The 21,244-nt window shown below is 43.1% G+C and overlaps 3 protein-coding genes across 4 annotated transcripts; 1 reads left to right on the top strand and 2 right to left on the bottom strand.

Moving 5' to 3' along the window:
* Positions 1-1,761: 1,761 nt before the first annotated feature.
* TXNDC12 (thioredoxin domain containing 12) lies at positions 1,762-11,660 on the bottom strand. Its single transcript, XM_021529421.2, has 7 exons — positions 11,179-11,660; positions 9,144-9,204; positions 4,326-4,378; positions 3,768-3,841; positions 3,160-3,229; positions 2,987-3,070; positions 1,762-2,587 (listed from the first exon to the last, which is right to left on the bottom strand). The coding sequence occupies exons 1-7, from the start codon at positions 11,267-11,269 to the stop codon at positions 2,508-2,510; spliced, it is 513 nt and encodes a 170-aa protein (XP_021385096.1). The 5' UTR covers positions 11,270-11,660; the 3' UTR covers positions 1,762-2,507.
* KTI12 (KTI12 chromatin associated homolog) lies at positions 6,278-7,656 on the bottom strand. Its single transcript, XM_021529410.3, has one exon. It carries the CDS (start codon positions 7,654-7,656, stop codon positions 6,934-6,936), a length of 723 nt encoding a protein of 240 aa, XP_021385085.3. The 3' UTR covers positions 6,278-6,933.
* BTF3L4 (basic transcription factor 3 like 4) lies at positions 10,743-20,915 on the top strand. Of its 2 annotated transcripts, none has more exons than XM_021529444.3 (6): positions 10,743-10,861; positions 13,147-13,210; positions 14,057-14,170; positions 16,212-16,413; positions 17,622-17,681; positions 18,508-20,915. In XM_021529444.3, the coding sequence occupies exons 2-6, from the start codon at positions 13,157-13,159 to the stop codon at positions 18,552-18,554; spliced, it is 477 nt and encodes a 158-aa protein (XP_021385119.1). In that variant the 5' UTR covers positions 10,743-10,861; positions 13,147-13,156; the 3' UTR covers positions 18,555-20,915. The 2 variants fall into 2 exon arrangements, with proteins under 2 accessions (XP_021385119.1, XP_031361419.1); XM_031505559.2 differs by lacking the exon at positions 10,743-10,861 and adding an exon at positions 11,936-12,052.
* Positions 20,916-21,244: the final 329 nt, after the last annotated feature.

Genomic DNA, 21,244 nt, shown 5'->3' with positions numbered 1-21,244 from the left:
GGGTCATTAAATAAGTTCTTCCTTCCAAAGTACCAAGTCTGGAAGGCATGAAGTGCTAAGGAAAGGAGATGTGTCAGACAAGATGTGAAGGAGGATAATTCTGAATCAGGGTGGTCTTAAATGTAAAGAATGATGCACATTGCCCATACCTGTCACTGAAGAGAGATGTCTGTGGATGAAGAACTTTCTAAAAATTACTTTGAGGCCACATTGCTCCAGGCATCAGAGCATTTTGCAAAGAAAGGGACATTTCATGTACATCCCACAGGCTACAACTTCACTGCAGAGAGAAGACCAGGGTAGAGCTGCTGCAAAATCATGCATGGAAACCCACAGAGGTGCACCCTGCTAATTTGCATCAGAGATTGCTTTTTAATTATGATTTGTTAAATCCTATCACAGATGAACACGCAAAGTCCTCCCCCTGCTGGCAAGTAAAAAAGCCATAGCGATGATTTTTTTAGTTATGTCAATCTAGAGCTCTAAATAAAATGAGCATCAGATAGGAACATTTTTATTTGCGCAACAGATAAAGCTGGGGGAAAAAGGGAATATTTTGGGCAACACAAATCCTTTTTTAAGGCTTATACAGATTTTCTTTGAGGTTGATATGACTTGAGAGTAGCTGCTGAGTTCAATTCCACTGTTAATTTACTAGACAATTTGCAAGAGAGGCAAAGGATAAAGCCTGTAGAGTAACTATTAGCAGCTGAGCAGGGTAATTGCAATGTGCAATAATCCCATTAATTCCACTGAGTCCTTGGCTTTTACTACCCAGTTGAGTTTTGGTGCCTAAAATTTCTTCGACAGATTGGTCTGGAAAGTGGAATTCCTAATGCTGCTGAACAGTAAAAATTTATTCAGTACAATTTTCCCTACCTAGTGTCCTCAGATGTCTCCTCAATTAGTATCTGTAGAAAATTATATCCTTGTTTGCTATGGGAAGTTATGGCAATTGTCTTTTGGATAAGATTTTTTGATAGAGATGACTAATTTGGTGGCTGAGGGGAGAGCACCAGGTGGTGTTTGGCTTTACTATAGCTTTCAACACTGTCTCCCAAAGCATCCCCATAGACAAACTGAGGAAGTGCAACCTAAATAAAAGAGCAGTGAAATGGATGGAAAACTGGCAGGACAGCTGGCCTGAAGGGGGCTCATCATTAGTGGAGTACCCTTGGTACTTTTTAACACCTAACTCTGAGGAAACTGGCAGATGATACAAAGCCAGAGAGAGAGGCTGATACCCATGTAACAGTGGTTGTGCTGCCACTGAGGACTTCAACAGGCTGGAGAAATGGGTAGAGAGGGTTGTCAGGAGGTTCAAGAAAGGGAAGTCCAAAGTCCCTGAACTGGGGAGGAAGAACCTGTGCATCAGTACAGTCTGGAAATCCATTTTGCTGCACAGCAGAACATGGGAATCCAGGTGGAGAACAAGCTGACCATGGGTCAGCAATGCACCCATGGGACAAAGAAGCCCACTGCATGCTGGGCTGCATTAGAAAAAGTGTCACCAGCAGGTCAAGAGAGGTGATTTTACTCCTCTCTATTCTTCTCTTCAGTTCCAGTAAATAAACACATTGCCTTCAACAGTGTAGGTAGTGTAAGAATGGAAAGACAAATTATGTATTTTAATTATAAAAAGGAGCAACCTTCATCTGTGACAGTCAACATTAATAATAACAGCACCACAAACAAAAACATATCCCCCCATGCTTAAGAATATAAAGCTACGCCCTTAACCACAAAACACTCTCTGCATACTTATGTTTAAAAAGGTTTAATTTTTTTCACCCTGGTACAAAAATACAGTACAATGTGATGGCAAGGCATTAGCCAAAAACATTCAAAGAATAAAAGGGGAAACCCCATAAAGCTTCAACATAACCCACCCTCACTTGATGGAACAATCAAAAGGTGAGTGCATAAGGAAAAAGTCGAATTTCTGCCCAAAGGCAAATAAAGATGAATCACACAGTTTTACACAAAAATACATTTGCAGAGCTGATAATTCACATGCTACTTGGACATTCATGAAATGTATTCTACTTGGTGTAGTTGCAGAATTCATGGTTTTGGATATCTAGAAAACAACTGGCCCAGGAACATGCCCCAGTGATGGGAATGCCCAGTAAAACCTATGGCATCACATAATACCAGTGAGAAAAGAGAGATTCAACCCTGATTATTGTCAAAATGATGGCTACTTCTAGTTTTTCCCATCACATTGTGTTCCCTACACACCTCCCTTTTAACACCAAATATTAGAGGTTGTTCAAACACACAGAGATGTGTTTGCACATTACCCAGTTGCAAAGAACCACCACAGTTCAAACTGCCAGGCAGAGAAAAAATTGTAACTGTTGTGTATGTGTGAACTCCAAACAGGGTTTTTAACCTAACATTGCTGACAGGGGAATTATGTCCCTTCAGTGCATCTACATTCCTGGTCTGTTTAATCATTTCCTCTTAGTTTTGAAGCCATGAAAAGGTATCATTCAGTGTATTCATTATAGTTCATCTCCCAGGTGTTTTTGTTTGAAAGCATCACCTGTCAGCTTCTCCTGGGCCTCCTTCATCCCTTGGACAACTGAAAGATTACACAGAGAGATACCAACCATTAATCTCAGGGTGAAAACATCAAAGTGAACTGGTAATGAAAGTGTTTTAAAACAGCACAGTTACAGAATGTACAGATCAATCTCTAAGAAAAAAAACCAATCCTGCACCCTTATCCCAACTATGTGTGGCTGGATCATGCAAATTCCATGATTTCCCATGCCAGAACTGGAGACAAAAGCAGGTCCTAGAGACTTTTAGTAGGTATTAAGGTGAATCATGATTCTGAATATGGTTCCTGAGGCATTAGAGAATTACTCACTCAAACTGTATCTAACCTATCCCAGTTACACTTTAAAGTAACATCACTTCTCTCCACTGCCAAAGCTTCATCTCACTAAAAATGAATTTCAAACAACTCAGCACATACCTTGATCAGCATTGGTATAGAAATACTTGTAGCTGGGGTTTCCCCTCTCATTTATGATTTCTGGATGGACTTTTCCACTGGGGTCTGTGAAATAAGAAATTAAACAGGAAATTTAGACGGAAACAGTAAGAACCCAGTGCTATTAATGGACACAACAGCTGTGGATATCTTACCCATGAAAAGGATTCTGGGGATGTAACCTCCATCAGGACTAAAGGCTTCATCCTTTGGCTCTTCATCATCCTTCCACAACAAGGCAGGAGAGAGGAAAGATAATTAGCAAGACATCTAACAACACATGGTACCTTTTACAGAAACAAGTTACTGCCTTCAGGTTCCTTCTACCCTGAGCATTTTACATCTTGAAGAGATGCTAAGTAACTGCAAGGGAAGAAAGCTATTTTTACCTACATAAGTATCATTTGTGAAAACAATATTTTTTTCTGGACTGTCAATTTGCATTACCCACCCCACTCTGGTACAGAAATATTTGCTATGTACTGAGAGAATGAACATAAATTCCTTTCTTGTGGAAACTGAATCACACAAGGTACAAACTGTTAAAGAGACAATGACAGAGAGCCAGGTTTATAAACACAATTAAAATAACCAGACTGAAAAAAAGTATTTTTAAAACAATGAGCTCTATCAATCAATCCTGAATGCCTATTTAGGAGTGCAGGATTTAGGATGTACACAAAACAGGATGCAACCAGTTGAGTCAGAGTCCAAATGCTTCATTACTAGGCAGAACCTGGATGCAGAACAGAAGGCAGCCTACCTCAAGGTTCACCATAACAAAATTATGGGCAAGTTCAGAGATCTCCTTAGATTCAGCAAACTTCGGTTTTAAAGCTAAAGAAAAAAATAAAAACAAGAGGTATGTAAAAGCTGCGGAAAATATTTCAGATTTTCAGGTCAGTATCAAAATCTCCACTTAATCCCTCCCTCTGGAGAAGTAGCACTTTTCAATAAGCAGTGAGTAAACAGAATATATGTATCCAACCCTTCCAGCCAGGCTCAGAACAGGAGGTAACTGAAGCAATTCCTGCCTGGCAGCCATGGGCTGATGCCTGCCCAACAAACATAGGCGGCTATGTTTGATCCAGTACAACAGAAAAGAAATCCTGCTGTAAACCACCACTCCCACTCAACTACCTCATCCTTTAAGGCTTAGCCATACACCTAGCTTGTTTGTTTGCTATGACAATGCCACTCAATGAAATACAAATACCATTAGTTACATATGGATGCAAAATTCACATTTCTCATGGCTACATGATTTCTGTACAAAGGCTCATCAGAAATTTCAGCAAGCTCTAGTATTCAATGCACTTACCTTTGCAAGCTCCACACCAGGACTTGTGGATGATCACCATAAGAGGCAAACCACTACCAAAAATAAGAAAGAAAATTGTCAAAGAAATTCTATTACATGTACAGTTTAACAGTCAAGGCTTCCTCAAAGGCAAAATGTAATGGGAAATAAATCAGATGTAAAGAGATTATGGGGTGCTGTAAGATTGTCTTGCAAAAGGTTTTCCTAATTTTAAAACATGTGATAAACTAATTTATTATAGCTGCCAGCCAATTACTGCTCGTGTAGAGGAGGAGACTTTCTCTTCTTAATTTAGACTTCTCAGATACACAACTGGTCATGCCTTTTTTTCCCTGGATTACTGAAAATGGTTAATGACAGCAGCTGCTTGAGAGATCTCAGGATGGATTTTCATGGCTGCTTAAGTCAATCCAGTGGATGACCTCTCCCCATTACAGCCCACATCTCAGTCACCTCCTGTGACTAAGGCCCTCCACTGAGCAACCAGCAAACCCAAAAACCCAGCAAACCCTTTGACTGCCTGCATGGCTTCCTACACATTTGTATGCTGAAACTAATTGTGATGGATGTGTCCAGTGCCAGGGCTAAGAAGAAGAGGGGGTCTGTGAGGAACTGCAGCCTAAATAAAGTGCAACACAGAAGGACCCAAGTTGTTTTTGTTTTCACTCTTTCCAAATAATTTATTTTACATTTACTAACTATGCTACCCAGAGGTTAAGTTTCCATATAATAATGATATGGCTTCCAGAACAGTAAGAACAGCCCTAAAATTAGGTGGAGGAGAGGAAGGAATCTGGAGAGAACATCCTATATGGATACTTCTTTCAGGATATGCCAAGCAAAGCAAACTGTAAACTTTCTCCAACTGCAATCTCTGCACCATGTTAGGGGATAAAAATAAAGTCAAATTTTCATACACATGAATTATTAACACCTTTGCACACAACAACATTAATTACTAGCAGAACTGATGTATGAGTTTTTCTTTAGGTGTAAATAGACATGAAAGGAAATCTCTAGTTAAGAGTGTTAAGTAATGAACTTTAGAATGAGGAAAGGGTGGAAATGAAGCCATTAACATTTAGAATTGTTCAAACACAAATTTGCAATCTATAATTAATGGACATGTCATCAATTTTATATCTGCTCGCAGTAAGGAGCAAGAATACACATTTCCATAGTAAAGCTTGCATCACCTCAGTGCCCTCTCCCTGACTTCTTTTCCTTGTTTCTATAGAGTCCAAAATAATTTTGCTTATTTCTTGAGGAGAGGCTAATTTAAACTGGATTTAAGATTGTTCTAATCATCAAGAATCAGTGATTCTTGTTGAAAGAGTTCAATGGTCTGGTGGTTGATACTGCCACACACTTTTTGAAGAGAAATTTTAAAAGCAGATTTTAAATGAAAGTGCTCACTTCCTTGAGATACCAACTCTTAGACAGTGAGAACTCACAGTGGTTTGAGATAACTGATATGTTTTCTCAGCTTTGTTCTCTTTACTTTGACTGGTAAGATAAACTTATTTATATAAAAACATTTTTGTAGTTCTGCAGTGCATAAAGCCCCTTAGCAGCTGGTATGCCAGACAGACATTGTAACTGAAGTAACCCTCCCTTCCTGCCCTGTTTAACTGTTTCATGCAAGTGATCACTACGTGTACAATTAAAAACAAGTGCCACCATTTATTAGAATGATGAAAGACGCATCCACCAGAGAGTGAGAAGTTTATATAAGCTGTACCCAAAATTACTGGAAACCTAGCTACCCATCACAGCCAGTACAAACTTATGAGTTTCACACAGAATAGAAATAAATACATTTATTTCTGTCATTTTAGCTCATTTTTTCCTACAACAGCACTCATTCTTAAGCAATTTATGTTTTTAAGGGTGTAAAATGATGGTTTTAAGGGAGCATAATGACCTTGAAGAAAAAAGACATGGCCAAGTAATTTCAGTAAAATAATCCTGCAGGTAAATTAAGACTTTATTCCATTTAAGGCACAGATTTTATTATTAGATCTGAAACAGAGAAGTTTGAGTCTGTTAAGCCAGCACCCTTTTGCAGTGTGGATTTGAAAATCTCTCTTGGGTCAGTCAGATTTTTTGAAACAGTCACATCCTAAAAAAAGACTGTTCCAGTTCTGGACCTGAAGTCTAGTCCGCAGTTTGACATTATCTGGTAGCAGCTCTTGAAAAGCAATCTTCTTATTCCAGGCATACACATGCCAACTTAGAGGGAAAAGTCTTCCCTACAGTCATCACCTTTTACACCTTCACATCACACTATTTGATTATTGGGGTTTGCATCTCCACAGGAGACTTTCCTTGCTTGGGGATGCACCAGTAGCAATCCTTTTTGCAAGATGCCAGTGGGGAGAAGGCAGGGGTGAGGAACTGTTTCCCCGGAGACCCCCCAGCAATGCAGCTGGGTCGGCTGCTGCAGGGACACGGCGCCCATCTTCTCAGAGCTGCTGCTGCCAAGTGATCCGATCCGGACAGGTGGGACCCGGGCTCTGCAGGGTCTGTGCCTGCAGCCACATTCCTCCCGCGGCAAGTACTTCGGGGCCAGACCACCGCCACTGCTGGGTGGCACAGGTGACACACTTCACTGGATGCTGCGGCTCAGGTACTGCAGGAACATACTGGCCAGCTGGGGCAGGTTTTCATCGCTGGGCTGCATCTTGGTGTAGCTGATGAACTGCCTCCGCAGCCGGCTCAGCTCGGCCACGCTCACGGGCCGGCTCAGCACCAGTCCCTCGGCCACGCCGGGGACGCGGATGGTCTCCCCGGGCTGTGCCCCGCTCCTCTGCGCGGCCAGCACGGCGGCCAGCACGTCCTGGGTGACGCGGTCCAGCTGGTGCAGGAAGCCGCAGGACTGCAGCGGCTGCGTGCGGGTGGAGCGGTGCGGCGGCGGCGGGGCGCTCTCGAACAGCGCGGCGCGGATGGCGCCCAGCGGCAGCGGCTCCTCCCCGCTCACCGTGAACAGCGGCCGGTCCCAGCGGCAGCTCGGGTCGGGCTCCTCGAAGGGCGGCTCGTCGGGGCCGCCCGCGCCGCCGGCGCAGTGCAGGAGGCAGCGCGCCGTGCCCGCCTGCCGCGCCGCGCAGTACAGCTCGTAGCGGATGCTCCGCAGCTCGTTGCCCGCGTCCACGATCACCACGTCCCGCCGGCTCAGCCGCCGCTCCACCTCGGCCCGCAGCGCCGCCCGGCCGCCCTCAGCCTCGGCCACGACGTGCGCCGCCCGCTCCGGGCCGCCCAGCGCCTCCCGCAGCTCGGCCGCCCGCCGGCTCTTGCCGCTGCCGGGCCGCCCGCACAGCACCACCAGCGGCATCGCCCCGCCAGCGGCAGCGGACCCGGACGTGGAGCGACTGCTTCCGCCGCTCACGCTGCCCGGAGCGGCCCGCCCCGCGCTCCTCCTCCCCGCCCCAGCACGGCCCTGGCACCGCGGCACCGCCCTGCGAGGCGTCCCGCGTAAAAACGCCGTCACAGCGGTTGGTAGAACGAAGGGACCGCGCCCTCGGCCGCAAGAAACTTAAAACTGAGAAGTCCCCAGCATCCCATGACATTCTAGATTTTACAGAAATGAAATGGAAGGTTTGGAACTTCCTAGACCACCGGCTGTCGTGCATCTCACTTGATGCATCCCAGATAATTTTGTGTAATTTTTCATTTCCTGATTTATGGTCAGACATAGGAAAAAAATTGCACTTTTTACGTTTATATTTTCTTTGCAACTAATAGTTTTCTCCCAATCCTTCAATTCAATAACATTCAAATGCTGCCGCGCTCAAATCAGCGAGCAGACCTGTGCATCAGCAGTGAGAGTGTGGCTCACACCCAACCCCATCCCTTGCTGCAGGGTCTTTTTGAGCAGGAACACTAATCCCACCTAAACCTGAGAGTTCAGACTTTGCCATCCCTCCCACCCTCTTCTGTCTCATTTTAAACCTTCCTCTGCTGCTGCTACAATTATAACTGTAAAAACTGAAATAATCTATTTTTGGTGGGGTTTTTTTTTTCAAAAATGCTAAAGTATCAAGTTAGAAAAACTTGTAAGACTTCTGAAGTGTACCATCTGGGTTAATTCAGTGTCTGCACTGGAGTGCAGAACTTGCCAAATGGATCAGTTTGAGAGCAGAGCTAAATTAAACAGCAAACCTGGAAGGCATGAGCAAATTCTGCTCATGTCAGCATTGTCAGATCTAGGTTATAAAGTTTAAATGCGAGTAGAATTTATAAGCATGCCATTCTCCTTCTTGGATTTCAACAAGAAGCAGAAGAAACTCTGAGAAAGAAAAAAGTCAAGATGTCATTTTTCATTGTCATTGTTCTTTTTAGAATTTAGGCTTAGCCCAAACCAGGTTCTGTCAGTTCACTACAGCTTGAAACTTCCAGGTTTTTGCTGCAGATGGAAACAAAATACCTCATGCTGAGACCTCATCTATACAGGCACAAGGAATTTTAGGGAAGCTCTTAGCACTGCTGATTTTAAGGGCATTGAGCACCACTTACACTTGCATTTGTGTGTTGGAGAACCATATCTTTCTTTACTGTGATAAATATTTTCTTGTTTCAAGGACATGCTAGGGCTTCAATTATTTAATTAGACTGCAGTGATTATACCTAGCTGGTGCCTTAGCAAACTTAACAAAATTCTGTATTTTCTCTCCAGTAACCTGTAGGGATCTGAAGAGTTTCCTAAATCACCCTCAGTTCTGTTAAAAGAGACTATTTTCTGTGGTTAAATTTACGCCTGAAATAGAACCATTGTGAATGCTTCTGAAGAGAAATTTCTGTATTTAAAACCAACAAACATACCTGGCTGCTGCCTCTTTCTTCCCATCTTCTAGTGTTCTCCAATGAATATGATCTCCAAAACCTGCCAGAGAGAGGAGTTTATAAATGCTGCATAATTTAACATGTCAGCTAATAGAGGAAAACAGCCCAACACTCGAGTATTTTCAACTCATTTTATATTCTTTTTTTAAAGACAACTATAGCCCCACTTCTGGAAAGACTTCTGCAAATACTTAAAGCCCACACAGTTGTATGAGGAATCCCACTGAAATTAATTAGCAAAAACATACCATGCTCATGAATATTTCTATATATGTATGTCAATGACACTAAAATCCCCCAAACAGATATTAAAATTGAAGTGCCTTCTGATTATTCTCCGTTCTTTTTCATTCTGTGAACATTTATTATCTGATGAGTGACAAATTAAACATCTCAGCATTTGGCTTCCTAAATCCCACTGAAGGTGAACTAAACTGAAAATTAAAAATTTCAAGGCGAACATATGATCACTAATTGCTCTAAAGCTATTATGCTAAGTATTCCTGCTGATGATAATAGCATGGAAGAGCAAGAAAGAACACCATTATACAGATTTCTGAGTGTTATAGTGACTGAACGATGCAGGAAACGTTTTATCTGACATCCAGATAACAAGTCTTGTTATGTCAATTAACTTAAGAGTGAGTCAGGGTATGTTTAACAGCTGTAAAGCAGTGACTGCCAGGGTTGGGCTTTTTTAGTAGCCAACAGAGCACATAGCCAAATGCCACCTGGGAAGCTTAGATGAAGGAGATCCAGGAACTGTACAAAGAGGAACTCTCTTGGAACACCTCCTCAGCGGTCTTGGTTCCAGTAATTAACAATTACTGTGCTGGATGGCCAAACATGAGCCTTGGTTTGCCCCTTCCCATCCGTAAGTTTCAGATTAGTCAGGAACCCACCATGCCCGAGGTGCCTAGGGGAGATTTTGGGAGCTGCAGAGAGATCAGGAGCCACAGACTGCCCAGTGCAGACATAGGGGAAAGTGGACATTTTCTCCAGTACACAACTAGGGCAAAGAATCTGGAGAAAGCCCAAAACAGTGCCAGCAAATCTTTGGGCCGCCTCTGTTCAGCATCCAGGAGGTGTGGACACAGGCACAGTGTTTGATCTCTGCTGATACAAGCAACTGTGAACCTAAGTGATGCAACACATCAAAGAGATGTGGAGATGCCTCATCCCTGTCCCCTCACACCCACACAGCAAGTGCTGAGGCAGCCCCCGACACAGGACTACATTTGTACGAGCTCAACATCCCAGAGCAAAAACCCAGATGGAATAGCACAAGTCACGTTTACCCAGAATATTGACATGTCAGCTATTTCAGTCGAAGGCCAAAATGTTAAAATAGGAAAAACCTTCTATTGTTCTAGCTGGGAAACACTTTTCAAAAGCTTTTCTGTATTTAAAACAAACCCCACTACGTGGTGAACTACAGTGTGTTTTTAAAAGCATTGCCCAACACATTACAGAGTGCATCTTTTGAATGAAAGTCATTTGGGGAATTAAAGGGTGAATGGCTGGCTGGGATCCACACCACAGCTTTGCTGTCATTGATCAAATTGGTTACAACCAGCCTTGAGGAGGAGATTTACCTCTACGGCAGAGCCACCACTCGGGGAGAAGCCCAGGCCCCGGATGAACCGGGCTATTAGACACGGTAATTAGGCAAGGAGCCCGGGCAAGCCAGGAGCGAGGTGAGAAGCGGGCACGAAGGGCAAGGGGAGCCGCGGGCGGAGGGAAGGGCCATTCACGCCTGCCAGGAGCCCGGCGGGGCTCGGGGCAGGCAGGGGCACGGCGGGGCTGCTCCCCAGAGCCCTCAGAAAGGCTTCGGCCAGAACCCGACCGCAACGGCGGAGACCCCGCGAAGCCCCCCGCGCCTCCACAGCCCGAAGCTGCGCCCTTTGCTCCCGCCCGGCGGCCCCGCGGGCTGAGGGGAACGTGCCGTGCCCCCGCCCGGTGGCCGCGAGTGGGGACAGGAATTGGGGGAAGCCGAAGAAAGCGTTTGTCTGACCCTTTCCGAGCCCTCCCGCGGCGGAGGCGGCGCAGGCCGCCAGCACCAGGCACAGGCAGAGGACGGAGGCTGCCGCGGGCTGAGCCTTCATGGTGTCTGCGCGGAAAGCGGCGGCACGGCCCCGAACCTCCGGACAGGACAGGACCCGCTTAGCTAGACTTTTTTTTTTTTTTTTTTTTTTCTCCTCTTTTTTTTTTTTTTTTTTTTTTTTTTCCTCTTTCCCCGTTTTTAAAGCCCGGGAAGTGATGTGTGGCGGATGTGGGCGGTGCGCCGCTCCGACGGCCCGGCCCCCGGTGCTGGGGGAGGCAGCCGCGGGAGCGGTGTGGGGGGCTCGGCATGGGCTCAGCTCCTTACGGGGTAGGAGTCATCGCACCGGGGCCCCGAGTCCTGGTTACTCCCCCTGGGCAAACCCCAGCGTTATCCCGACGGGAGCAGGCAGCGGTGGGAGGGGAGTGTTTCCGGGTTTATTTTCTCTTTCACAAATAAACGCTTTTGTCGCGCTGCTCTCTGGAGTTGCCTGGCTGTCGGGAAAGCAAATCCGACCGCAAGCGCAGCGTGTGAGGGAGGCTTCCCTGAGAGGGACAGAGCGAGTGGTGACGCGTTTGGAAGCGCCGCGTCCCAGTTTGGGTCACAGGGCACCGCTCCCTGCCCCGAGGCGCGGGTGACTGCCGCTCCCTGGAGACTACAACTCCCAGGAGCCCTTGCTCGCCACACGGCCGCCTCTATGTAAATGAGGTGGGCGGGCCCGCCCATCTGCGGGCGGGCTGGCGCCGTCACGTGGCGCGGCGCTTCCTTTCTCTGTGCGCCTCTCTTTCCTTCCTCGGCCGCCATCTTGTTCTCGCCGCGTGTTGGCCGCGGGCTCCGCCGCGCTCAGGTGAGGGGGCCGCTCTTCCCGCGTCCCGCTGTCTCCGTGTCCCGGGACCGCCGCGTCCCGCTGCCGCCGCGTCCCCGCCGTCCTGAGGCGGGCGGCGCGCCGCGGCAGCTCGGTCCCGTCCCCTTGGGCAGTACTGGGCCGTTCCTCGGGGAGAGGCCGAGCGAGCGATCCCCTTGTGCGGGGGCTGCCCTGGCTCGCGGGGCCGCGGCTCTGCCGTGAGACCGCGGTTACACGGGCTCCTGAGGGATGAGCCGTGTTCCCGTGCTGTGGGGCTGCCCAGCGAGCCACCCCGAGCCCCTTCCCCCGCCGCCCCGCAGGGTCTCCGTGCGCCGATCCCTGCCCCGCTCCCGCTCTGCCCCCGCTCGTTCCCGGCACAAAGCACATGCGGGGATTTCTGGGGATCACTGGTGGCTCGCTGGGGCAGAGCAGCGAAACGCATTCATTTTGGTGGAAGGCTTGAGGCCTTTTTTCACACGTTATGGATTTTCGGGGCTTTTAGCCTTTAAAGGTCCCATCTGACTCGTGGGAGAAGCACTGCACAAAATTCGCGGTCACTGTATTGGATGAAAAGCTGCCAGAAGTTCATGTAGTAAATATGTCCATACACGAAGTTCACAGAGTTTGGATCTCGCTTATTAGTCATAAGTATAATAGATTAATTCCATGAATACTATCCCAGGTAGTTTAGTGGTGACTGTGTCCCTGGACCCTCGTAAAGATGGTGTTTTCCCAGACCCAGTTCTCTGTGCTGGTTTGGGTCTGGTTGGAGCCAGTAATTCAGTTAAATACTTCCAGCAATAAACTGGCATCTTGGAAATGAGTACCTTGGCCTGATGCAGAATGAAACGTCCTGTAGAGTTGCCTCATCTTGGCATAGACGCTTCAGCTAAATGTGTGTCCTTCCTGCTGCAGGACCACTATGGATAGTTTAGGGGGTATAATTTGAAAGCTCTGTTTTTGTGTGTTTGTTTGACACACTGTTTTGGGTGATGTTCTAGAAGTTTGAAAAACCTGCTGCAATCGTAAGAGTGCTCTTAACATGGACTGTGACTTTTTGTTATTACTGTTAAGTTGAACTTGTTCTTGCTCTTTAGACGTAGCACTATGAACCAAGAAAAACTGGCCAAGCTTCAAGCGCAGGTCCGAATAGGAGGAAAGGTAAGAAAACCACCAGAGATGCTTTTGAAAGCATGGACTGAAACTCATAGAAAGAGAAGAAAAAAAGTATTCTCAGGTTTGACTAATACAGGTTTTGTGTGATCTGGCCTGTAGTGCAGCTACCTGAAACACAAGTTTCTTTCAGTTCACAACGGCTGGATGAGCAGTTTCCAGTGTGTAAGCATTGTTCTAATTCAATGACTTGTTGTGACCTGTGAAAGCTCCAGCTAATCTCACCTGTTGGATGTCCCAGTTATGCCTTTATGGTCTTCCTGTTGGGGATTTTCTTCTTTGTGCCTGCTTCAGGCACTGGCTGTGCACTGAGCTGTTTCTTTTCTCTGAGCTAATGGGTGGTTAATATGACTGATAAAAGGGCATGTTGTTTGTTCAGTGTGGGTGCTCATCCCCTTGTAGGAATGATTGTACAGAAGTTTTCAAAGCAGGAATTCCAAAATTGCTGTCTGTGGAACACTCTGAAAGCGTTAATGACTTGGTTGCCAAAGTGGAACTATTTTAATCACTGTATTTGTGCTTTGTTTTGGAAAAAGTATCTTGGGGAAACTTTGTTCTGTATTGCTCAATAATAAGTAGTATTTTTGTAGGCTGGGTGAGTGGAAGGGAAAATGTACTGCTGTTTACTATTTCTTTGGTCTTTATGCTTAAGAAAAAACTTAAAATCGGGAATGGTGGGCAAAGCTGTAGGTAAAGGGAAATAAGTTGAGAATAGTTTTTGTCTACAGAAATGTCTCATAACTTGAAAGATATTGCTCAGACTGTGCCCTGACTTTTGCAATTAGTCTTTGTGAGATTTTGAGGAGAGCTGACTTTTGTCTCGATTCTTCCCAGGGAACAGCTCGCAGAAAGAAGAAGGTGGTACACAGAACAGCTACAGCTGATGACAAAAAACTTCAGAGTTCCCTCAAAAAACTGGCTGTAAATAACATTGCTGGCATTGAAGAGGTATAGTGAAAAAATAAGTGTTTCCTGTTTGAAGTTAAATTCAATCTGCTGTTTTGGTGGTGGTGTGGTGTGGTTTGCCTTTCTTTTTACAACAGTTTTATCTTCCAAGCAAAAGCATAGAGATCTGGTTATTGAGAGGTAATGTTGTTTGATGATTGTTGCCTCATTGACATTAATGTGTATGTGCCTGGAGAAGGAAAGGTGCAGGTTCTGCTGGCCAGGCAATGTGTGGTGGAGGTAGTAAGCTGTGTGCTGTATGTGTGTGTGTGTGTCTTGCATTTATTGCAGAACAAAGCTTCTCTTCATTCTTGACTTTTATGAATTTGATTACTTGCTCTAAAGCAAAGAGCAGTAAATGTACATGGACTGTGCAGGCACATCTAGAGCAAGTGTGGTGCAGAGTATGAAGGAAGGTTTAGAAACACCTTGACTATGAACTTGAGTCTGTATTATCAAAATTAGGACCTTTTACTGCGAAAAATTGCTGGAATTGTTTGTAGTAGTTACAGGAAATGTTTTTTTACAGCAGTGCAGAGTCTCCACAGAGGCAGCTTCTGTGTTAATGTAAGTGGGAATGTGAAGGTTTCAGGTGTTCCTTGAATGCCTCTCATTTACATGTATTAATAAAACATGTTTTCCATAACAGTATAGGGAGTGACCCTCATATATGGGAAGAGAAGTAGTTTTCTCCATCATGAGCTCAGTGTGGCTGCAGTGCTTGTACTCCTTCGTTAAAGAAGTGCAGTATTTGATCTCTGATTAATTAATTGAAGCAGGATTGCAACGTGCATGGAGAAGTGCATTCCTCTCTTCCAAAGGCAAATGCAGATTTGGTGTGGTTTGCCTGTAAGTTTTCAGACCTCTGTTACAGAAACAGTTCAGTGTGTCTGTTTTCTTGAACTTAATACAAATATGCAGAGCTGTATGAACTAAAGTAAGATATGGTTCTTCTTAGTGTATGTTCAGGGTTTTTTTTGTGCACAGAGCACAGGATCTTTATTCAGACAGTTATTAAGGAATTTAAATATCTCAGTGTAGGAAGACGATGCAAAATGTTTCTACCTTGATAGCAAGAGACATAATTGTGGAAGGTTTTATTCAAGTGAACGCAAGTTGACCTTGGTAAGCTTCATGCAGATACAAAAGTAATGTTGAGTCAAGCATGAATAACACATTTGTGTCATTTTGAAAGAGGCTTTTAAGTAACAGGATAACTGTGCTTGAAGCTTTTACCATTTCCCCATGGGCAAAGGACAGGATATTGCTTAGTTTTGCAGGAAAGCGGCACACCTGGATTTCCTGTTCAAAACGTATTTGGAACTCTGCTGCTGTGTAAGGATTGAGGACTTAGATGTTTTTGTATTTTAGATGTCGTTTTTAGTTCTGAATCCCTCTTTTCTCCCTGTAACTTAAAAACATTGCTTAATATTTTTTTCATGTAAGTTTAATACCACTATTGTGTTGGATGGGTAGAAGTCTCTTCCTATGGTCAGACAATTATTTTTTGCATAATAGTTTATCCATGCCCAGAAGAAAAAGCTTTTCAGCTTTCTAAAGCAGCCACTACACTGACTGTAAGGTAGAACTCTTGGTGATTCAGAAGACCAGGGAAGAAGAGGAGAGCAGGATCACTGTGTGGTGTCCTTAGTCTTAAGAGCCCTCATGGAATTATTGGGAAGGTATTGGAAGTCTATTCTAGTGCAGTGGGTACATAATCCCCCAGTGCTGCATGTGCATCCCTGCCTTGAGCCAGTGTGAGTCCTGTGCCTCTTGTCAGCTGGGAAGAAGCAGGAATGTTTTCCTGGTAGGTGACACAGGTACCTGTGAAAGGCAGTGGCTTAACCTGATGTGGCAAGGTGCTGCTGTTGGAGCTTTGAATTTAGATGGTGTTAATTCCAGGTGCTTTTATCGTATTATCCTTTAGGAGGAGTTCTAGTTCTGTAATTTTTGATTTTTCAAATCTAGATTTTAGTTGCAATGCTTGTGTAACAAGATGCTGCAACACTTAGGTAAGGTAAATGTTATTAATATATTTAAACAGGTGAACATGATAAAAGATGATGGAACAGTTATTCACTTCAACAACCCCAAGGTTCAAGCTTCCCTCTCTGCCAACACTTTTGCAATTACTGGTCATGCAGAAGCTAAACCGATCACAGAAATGCTTCCAGGCATCTTAAGCCAGCTTGGTGCTGACAGCTTAACAAGTCTCAGGAAGTTAGCTGAACAATTCCCAAGACAAGGTAGGTCTTTTTGGAATATTTCATAGCTGACTTAAAGGACATGTGAACTACTGAAAGTTTTAACCCAAATTTAACAAAAGCATGTGACTTAAAAAGTCAGAAGTGTGTGTGTGCTTTTATTTGCCACAGTTTTGGAAGTAGAGGGTGGGGGACAACCTTTCTATCTTTGTTGATTCAAGATTGCATAGTCATGCCCTGATTTAAAAGAAATATATAAGTCTGGTACGCTATGATAGAAGGTGTACAACTGTATATGGCAGACTGCTATGGGGAAAGCAAGTTCATGTTTTTACTTGGAAAAACTCAACCAGTTTTTTGTCAGGGAACCTATTCTGTTTTCTTTCTTCATAAAAAACATATTTCTATTGCAGTTATAGAAGGAAAAAAAAATGTTATTCTGCTCTACAATTTACTTTGGCATTCAAGCAATACTTTAAAAAAAACCTAGTTAAAAATCATAGTTTTAATGGAAAACTAAAAAAAAAAACCAAGTCACAGTTATGCATATGATTCTTTATTTTCTATTAGTTTTAAAACTTTGGGAGCATGGGTGGAGGGGTGTATGTGGTATAAGTATTACTGTAATTTTACAGTTAAAAAATGAAGATTAGGTACAGTTCCAGTTTAGACTGCTATGGCCATTAAAATGACTGTTGTTGGATGTGTTGCAGTTTTGTTCGGAATGGAATATACATCACCTGTTCTAATGTTTTCAACAAACATTTATTCCTTTTAAATCAGTTTTAATTTCTCCAACATTCATGTTCAGAGTTTAAAAGGGTTTGTCTTTCTTTAGCAATGCATAAATACCTTCTAAAATTTAGAGGGATGGATCATCATAAGTATATTTGAATCATACGATACGTTGGTCATATTGGTTGGTGCCATATTATTGTTGCATTAAAACATGGAACTTCACTTGGAAGCTTGAGTCATGCTAGGGGTTTTCTGTATCATTTGATCTCTTTCAAACTCTATGAATACTCCATAGCATCTGGAAATGGCTCCGCTAATGCTTTGCTGCCAGAATATCCCTAAGGGAACCTTTTGGTCATGCTGTTATCTCTCAGTACCTGGTCATTTGTGTGTTTGTCACTATTGGGGACTGGGGAAGTGCTTGATTTTTTCATATATATGGTTTTTATTTTATTGTGTGAGTGTCCCTGATTCTGTATTATGAGAACTCAGCACCAAATTTCTTTTTATAGTGTTGGATAGTAAAGCACCAAAATCTGAAGATATTGATGAAGAAGATGATGATGTTCCAGGTGGGCACATAAACACTTTTATATTCACTTAATAGATAAATATGTAGCTTTTGATGTGATCAGACTTCTTGCTTGCAAAGGCAGACTTCTTATATAGGACAGTGTTAAAATATAACTTGGGATTCCAGCTTTTGAAGAAGGGATTACCTTGTGAAATTACCTTAATTATTGAGTGAAATTAGGTTAAAATAGTTTCAGTGAGGTTGATCAGGTATCTAAATATACAAACAGAGGTTTAGGACTCCAAAATGGCATAATTGGCAGGTTGTTTTCATATCAGGGTCTGGAGTGGGATTTTTTATTTCTGTAGCTGAAGAAAAAAGGCTTATGTCAGTGTCTGAAAATAAATATAAGTACTTTATTTGTCAGCAAATAACTATTTTATCAATAACCATATTGCACTGTATCCTTTGGTATGGTGTGTTAGCTATAACAACATACATGTGGATCAGAGATTCAGTTCCTCCTGCCTTGGCACTGGTTTATTTCTTTGTGACCTTGCATAAAATTCAATTCTCTAAAACGCCAGACATTCTTTAAAGAATGCTGATGCTCAGAACTCAACTACAGCTAGTAGAGCATCTTTGAAAATCAGATCTTAATCACTTAATGTTAAAATTTTCACTGTTCTGCATTTCTAGTTCTTTGTATACATTTAAACAACCAATATTTTCTAAAGCCCTTTGAAATCTGTCCATAAAGAAATGGTTTCCCTAAGTGTAATTAAGTACTACTTAATCTTTCATGTAACTATATGCATTTTCATTAAATTTACAAAGGTAATCTTACTGGCCATTACTGTATTAAATATCTTCATCTTTTTCAGATCTCGTAGAAAATTTTGATGAAGCATCAAAGAATGAAGCTAACTAAAACATTAATAGTTCTGGAAGCTGGCATGGACTAGATTTAAGAAATCAGCTATGTGGTTCCAAAGTTTTAAAGAAACAGAGAACATCATCTGTTAATAGTTCAGTAATATAAATATTTTGTATTTTTATGATGCTGTTTGTTCAGCATTTTCTGTCAGTTGATTTTGCATTTTGCACTTACTCCCAGGATCTACTCTTTTGGTCAAAAAGAAATGTCAGTGCAGTTTGAGGGGTGTGTGTATGTGTGTGGGTGTACGTATAGTGGAGAACAAATTGGAGAACACATATTTAACCATTTACCCTTTTCTTTTGGAAGTAGAAATAAAATGAATCTTCAGCATCATTACTTTGATTATCACCAAATAGTGCACAGAGGGAGTTAAGATTAACGTTTTGTCCACGTTTTGTGACCTGAAGGCATTACACCATTAAAACTTGGGCTTAATTTGCTGTAACTATTGTACTTGCAGGTGTGTTTCTCAATGTACATGTATTTATCAACCTTGTGTTGATCCCAGGTTTTAGGGGTGGTGAGCAATTTTTTTTCTTAATTTTTTTTTTTTTGTTGTTTCTAAAGTTTTGATAGAAGCTGATATTTGACTCCTTTCATGTAGACTTAGCAGTATGTTCTCCTGTTGGTTACTAAAGTATTTCCCAGTCAAAAGAAAAACACCTTGGTTCTCTACTGTCAGGTCACTTCCTTCTAAGCTTGGAGGTCTGGTTGGTAACAGTCCAGTGCACCAGTTTTGCACAGTAACAGGTTTTTGCTTGAATAACTTCAAGCTGTTCTCTTGGCATGACTGCATTTACTAGCAGCTGATGATCCACTCTCATTCTTAGGGCACTAGGAACTAAATGCACTGTGTGAACAATGTTCAGGGTGGGAGGAAAGAGTTGTTGACACTTTGCCTTGCTTCCTGCTGGGCAGTCTGTGCAGTGACTAGCTCTAAAGGGACTTTTTTTTTTTTTTCTTTTTTTTCTTTCTTTTTTTTTTTTTTTTGCCTGTAACTTAACCTTGGCCTATAACCTACCTCTAGGTTTGGTGTCATCTATATAGTAGCTTCTTACAAAACACAAATGCTCCTCGGGCATAAGGAGGACATTGGGAGGTACTGTTGGTACAGTGCAGTATTTATGACCTTTCTTTAAAATGCTTAATGTGAAGCTGTTTTCTCAGAGGCTCTTTCAAGGTTCTTGATGTAATGTGCATTACAGTATAGTTAGACATCATTGTAACCTCTGTCAAGGGCAGCTGTGGCTTACAAAAGCCACTTTTTTTTTTCTCTACATCTGTCACTTAACTATGGCTTAATTGGAACATATCAGCTTTTGGTGTAGGCTCTCATATGCTAGAGAACTGAAATAGTACAAGCAAACAGTCCATGAGTTCTGGAGACTTTGTGAACCCACGGAAGTTGAGCTGTAGTGGTTCATCAGCTGAACTCGGTTCATTTTCTAGGCTTCGTTCAGTTTTTCTTGTTATATTTTATATACTATGTGGATCTTACTACAAAATAAAATAACAGTAAAAAGAGGAAATGCTCCCCCCTGTGTGTTGTCTGCTTCTCCCACCAGCACTGGCTGAGGAAAGCAGGTGGATGCAGCAGCTGTTGGAGACAGCACTGCATTCTTGGTGACAGTGACCAAGGAAGACCAGGGGCTAGGGAGGGTCGTGCTAGAGCTCTAGGATTTCACACTCCCTATACTCACTCCTATTTTCTCTGTGGTGTTGAAAGAAACTTTTGTTTGTTGTATGGCTGATCAGCTGCATATGGTTTGTTCTGTTCATAAGGAGGAGATATCTCCACAAATGTGTGCTCAGCCACATGGAATTGTCTTCTGCTGCCTCTGTGAGCCCAGGGAGCAAAGCAAGGACATGAGGCCACAGGTAGTTGCAGTGTTCGTCTGTTTGCTTAAGAGGCACAAGTGAAGAACCTTTCCAAGTAGCAACTGTACAGAATTGATACATGGGACATCCCCTTTCTAAATACTAATGAGATACTGAAAATTCCTGCTTGTTCATTCTGATGTAGGAGGTATGTCAAAAGGAATTCTGTGAGAGATTAAAAGTAAGCCTTGGAAACAATGATTCCCTCAGTTTATATAGCTGAACTTTGATTCCTACAAAATACTGATTTAGTTTTTGCTCTTAAATTTACATGTTAAACCCTCAAATTTTTCCTACGTTGACAACCAGTAAACCAACTAACTATGCTAGCTTATGTAGTTATATTATCTTCAGTTTTTTCACTGTATCTGGAAACAGTCAACCACTTATGATTTGCTGCTGGAAATACTAGAGCTTATCAATCATTAAACTGATTTTAATTAAAAGTAGCCTATTGAGGCTGTTGTGGGAAAAGCTCTTTTTCTTTTGCATTTATTCATGGTATAACACAAACAGTATTTGTACATGCTGATGGAAATGCATGGTTGCTAAAAATAGTTTTGGGGAGTGTTGGTAAATAAAAACTCCCCTCATAAAGGTGAACACTAAGTTCTTCTTTCCTTGGGTTGAAGCATGATAACCACCATACTTCTGAAACCCTTGTGCTTACTTGCTCACTAGTTAACTCTGCTGTTGTATTAAAAATACTGGTAATGCTACTGACATGTTAAATAACTTAGCAGTGATTGGAAAGTAGGCAGATGGAGCAGAAAGGAAATTGAAATGTCTCCTGGGTTGTGAGG

Source organism: Lonchura striata, chromosome 9, assembly GCF_046129695.1.
Source record: "Lonchura striata isolate bLonStr1 chromosome 9, bLonStr1.mat, whole genome shotgun sequence".
In the NCBI taxonomy this organism is placed as follows: Eukaryota; Metazoa; Chordata; class Aves; order Passeriformes; family Estrildidae; genus Lonchura; species Lonchura striata.
Note: the sequence above shows the minus strand (reverse complement) of the source record. Positions and strands in the feature narration are given on the sequence as shown.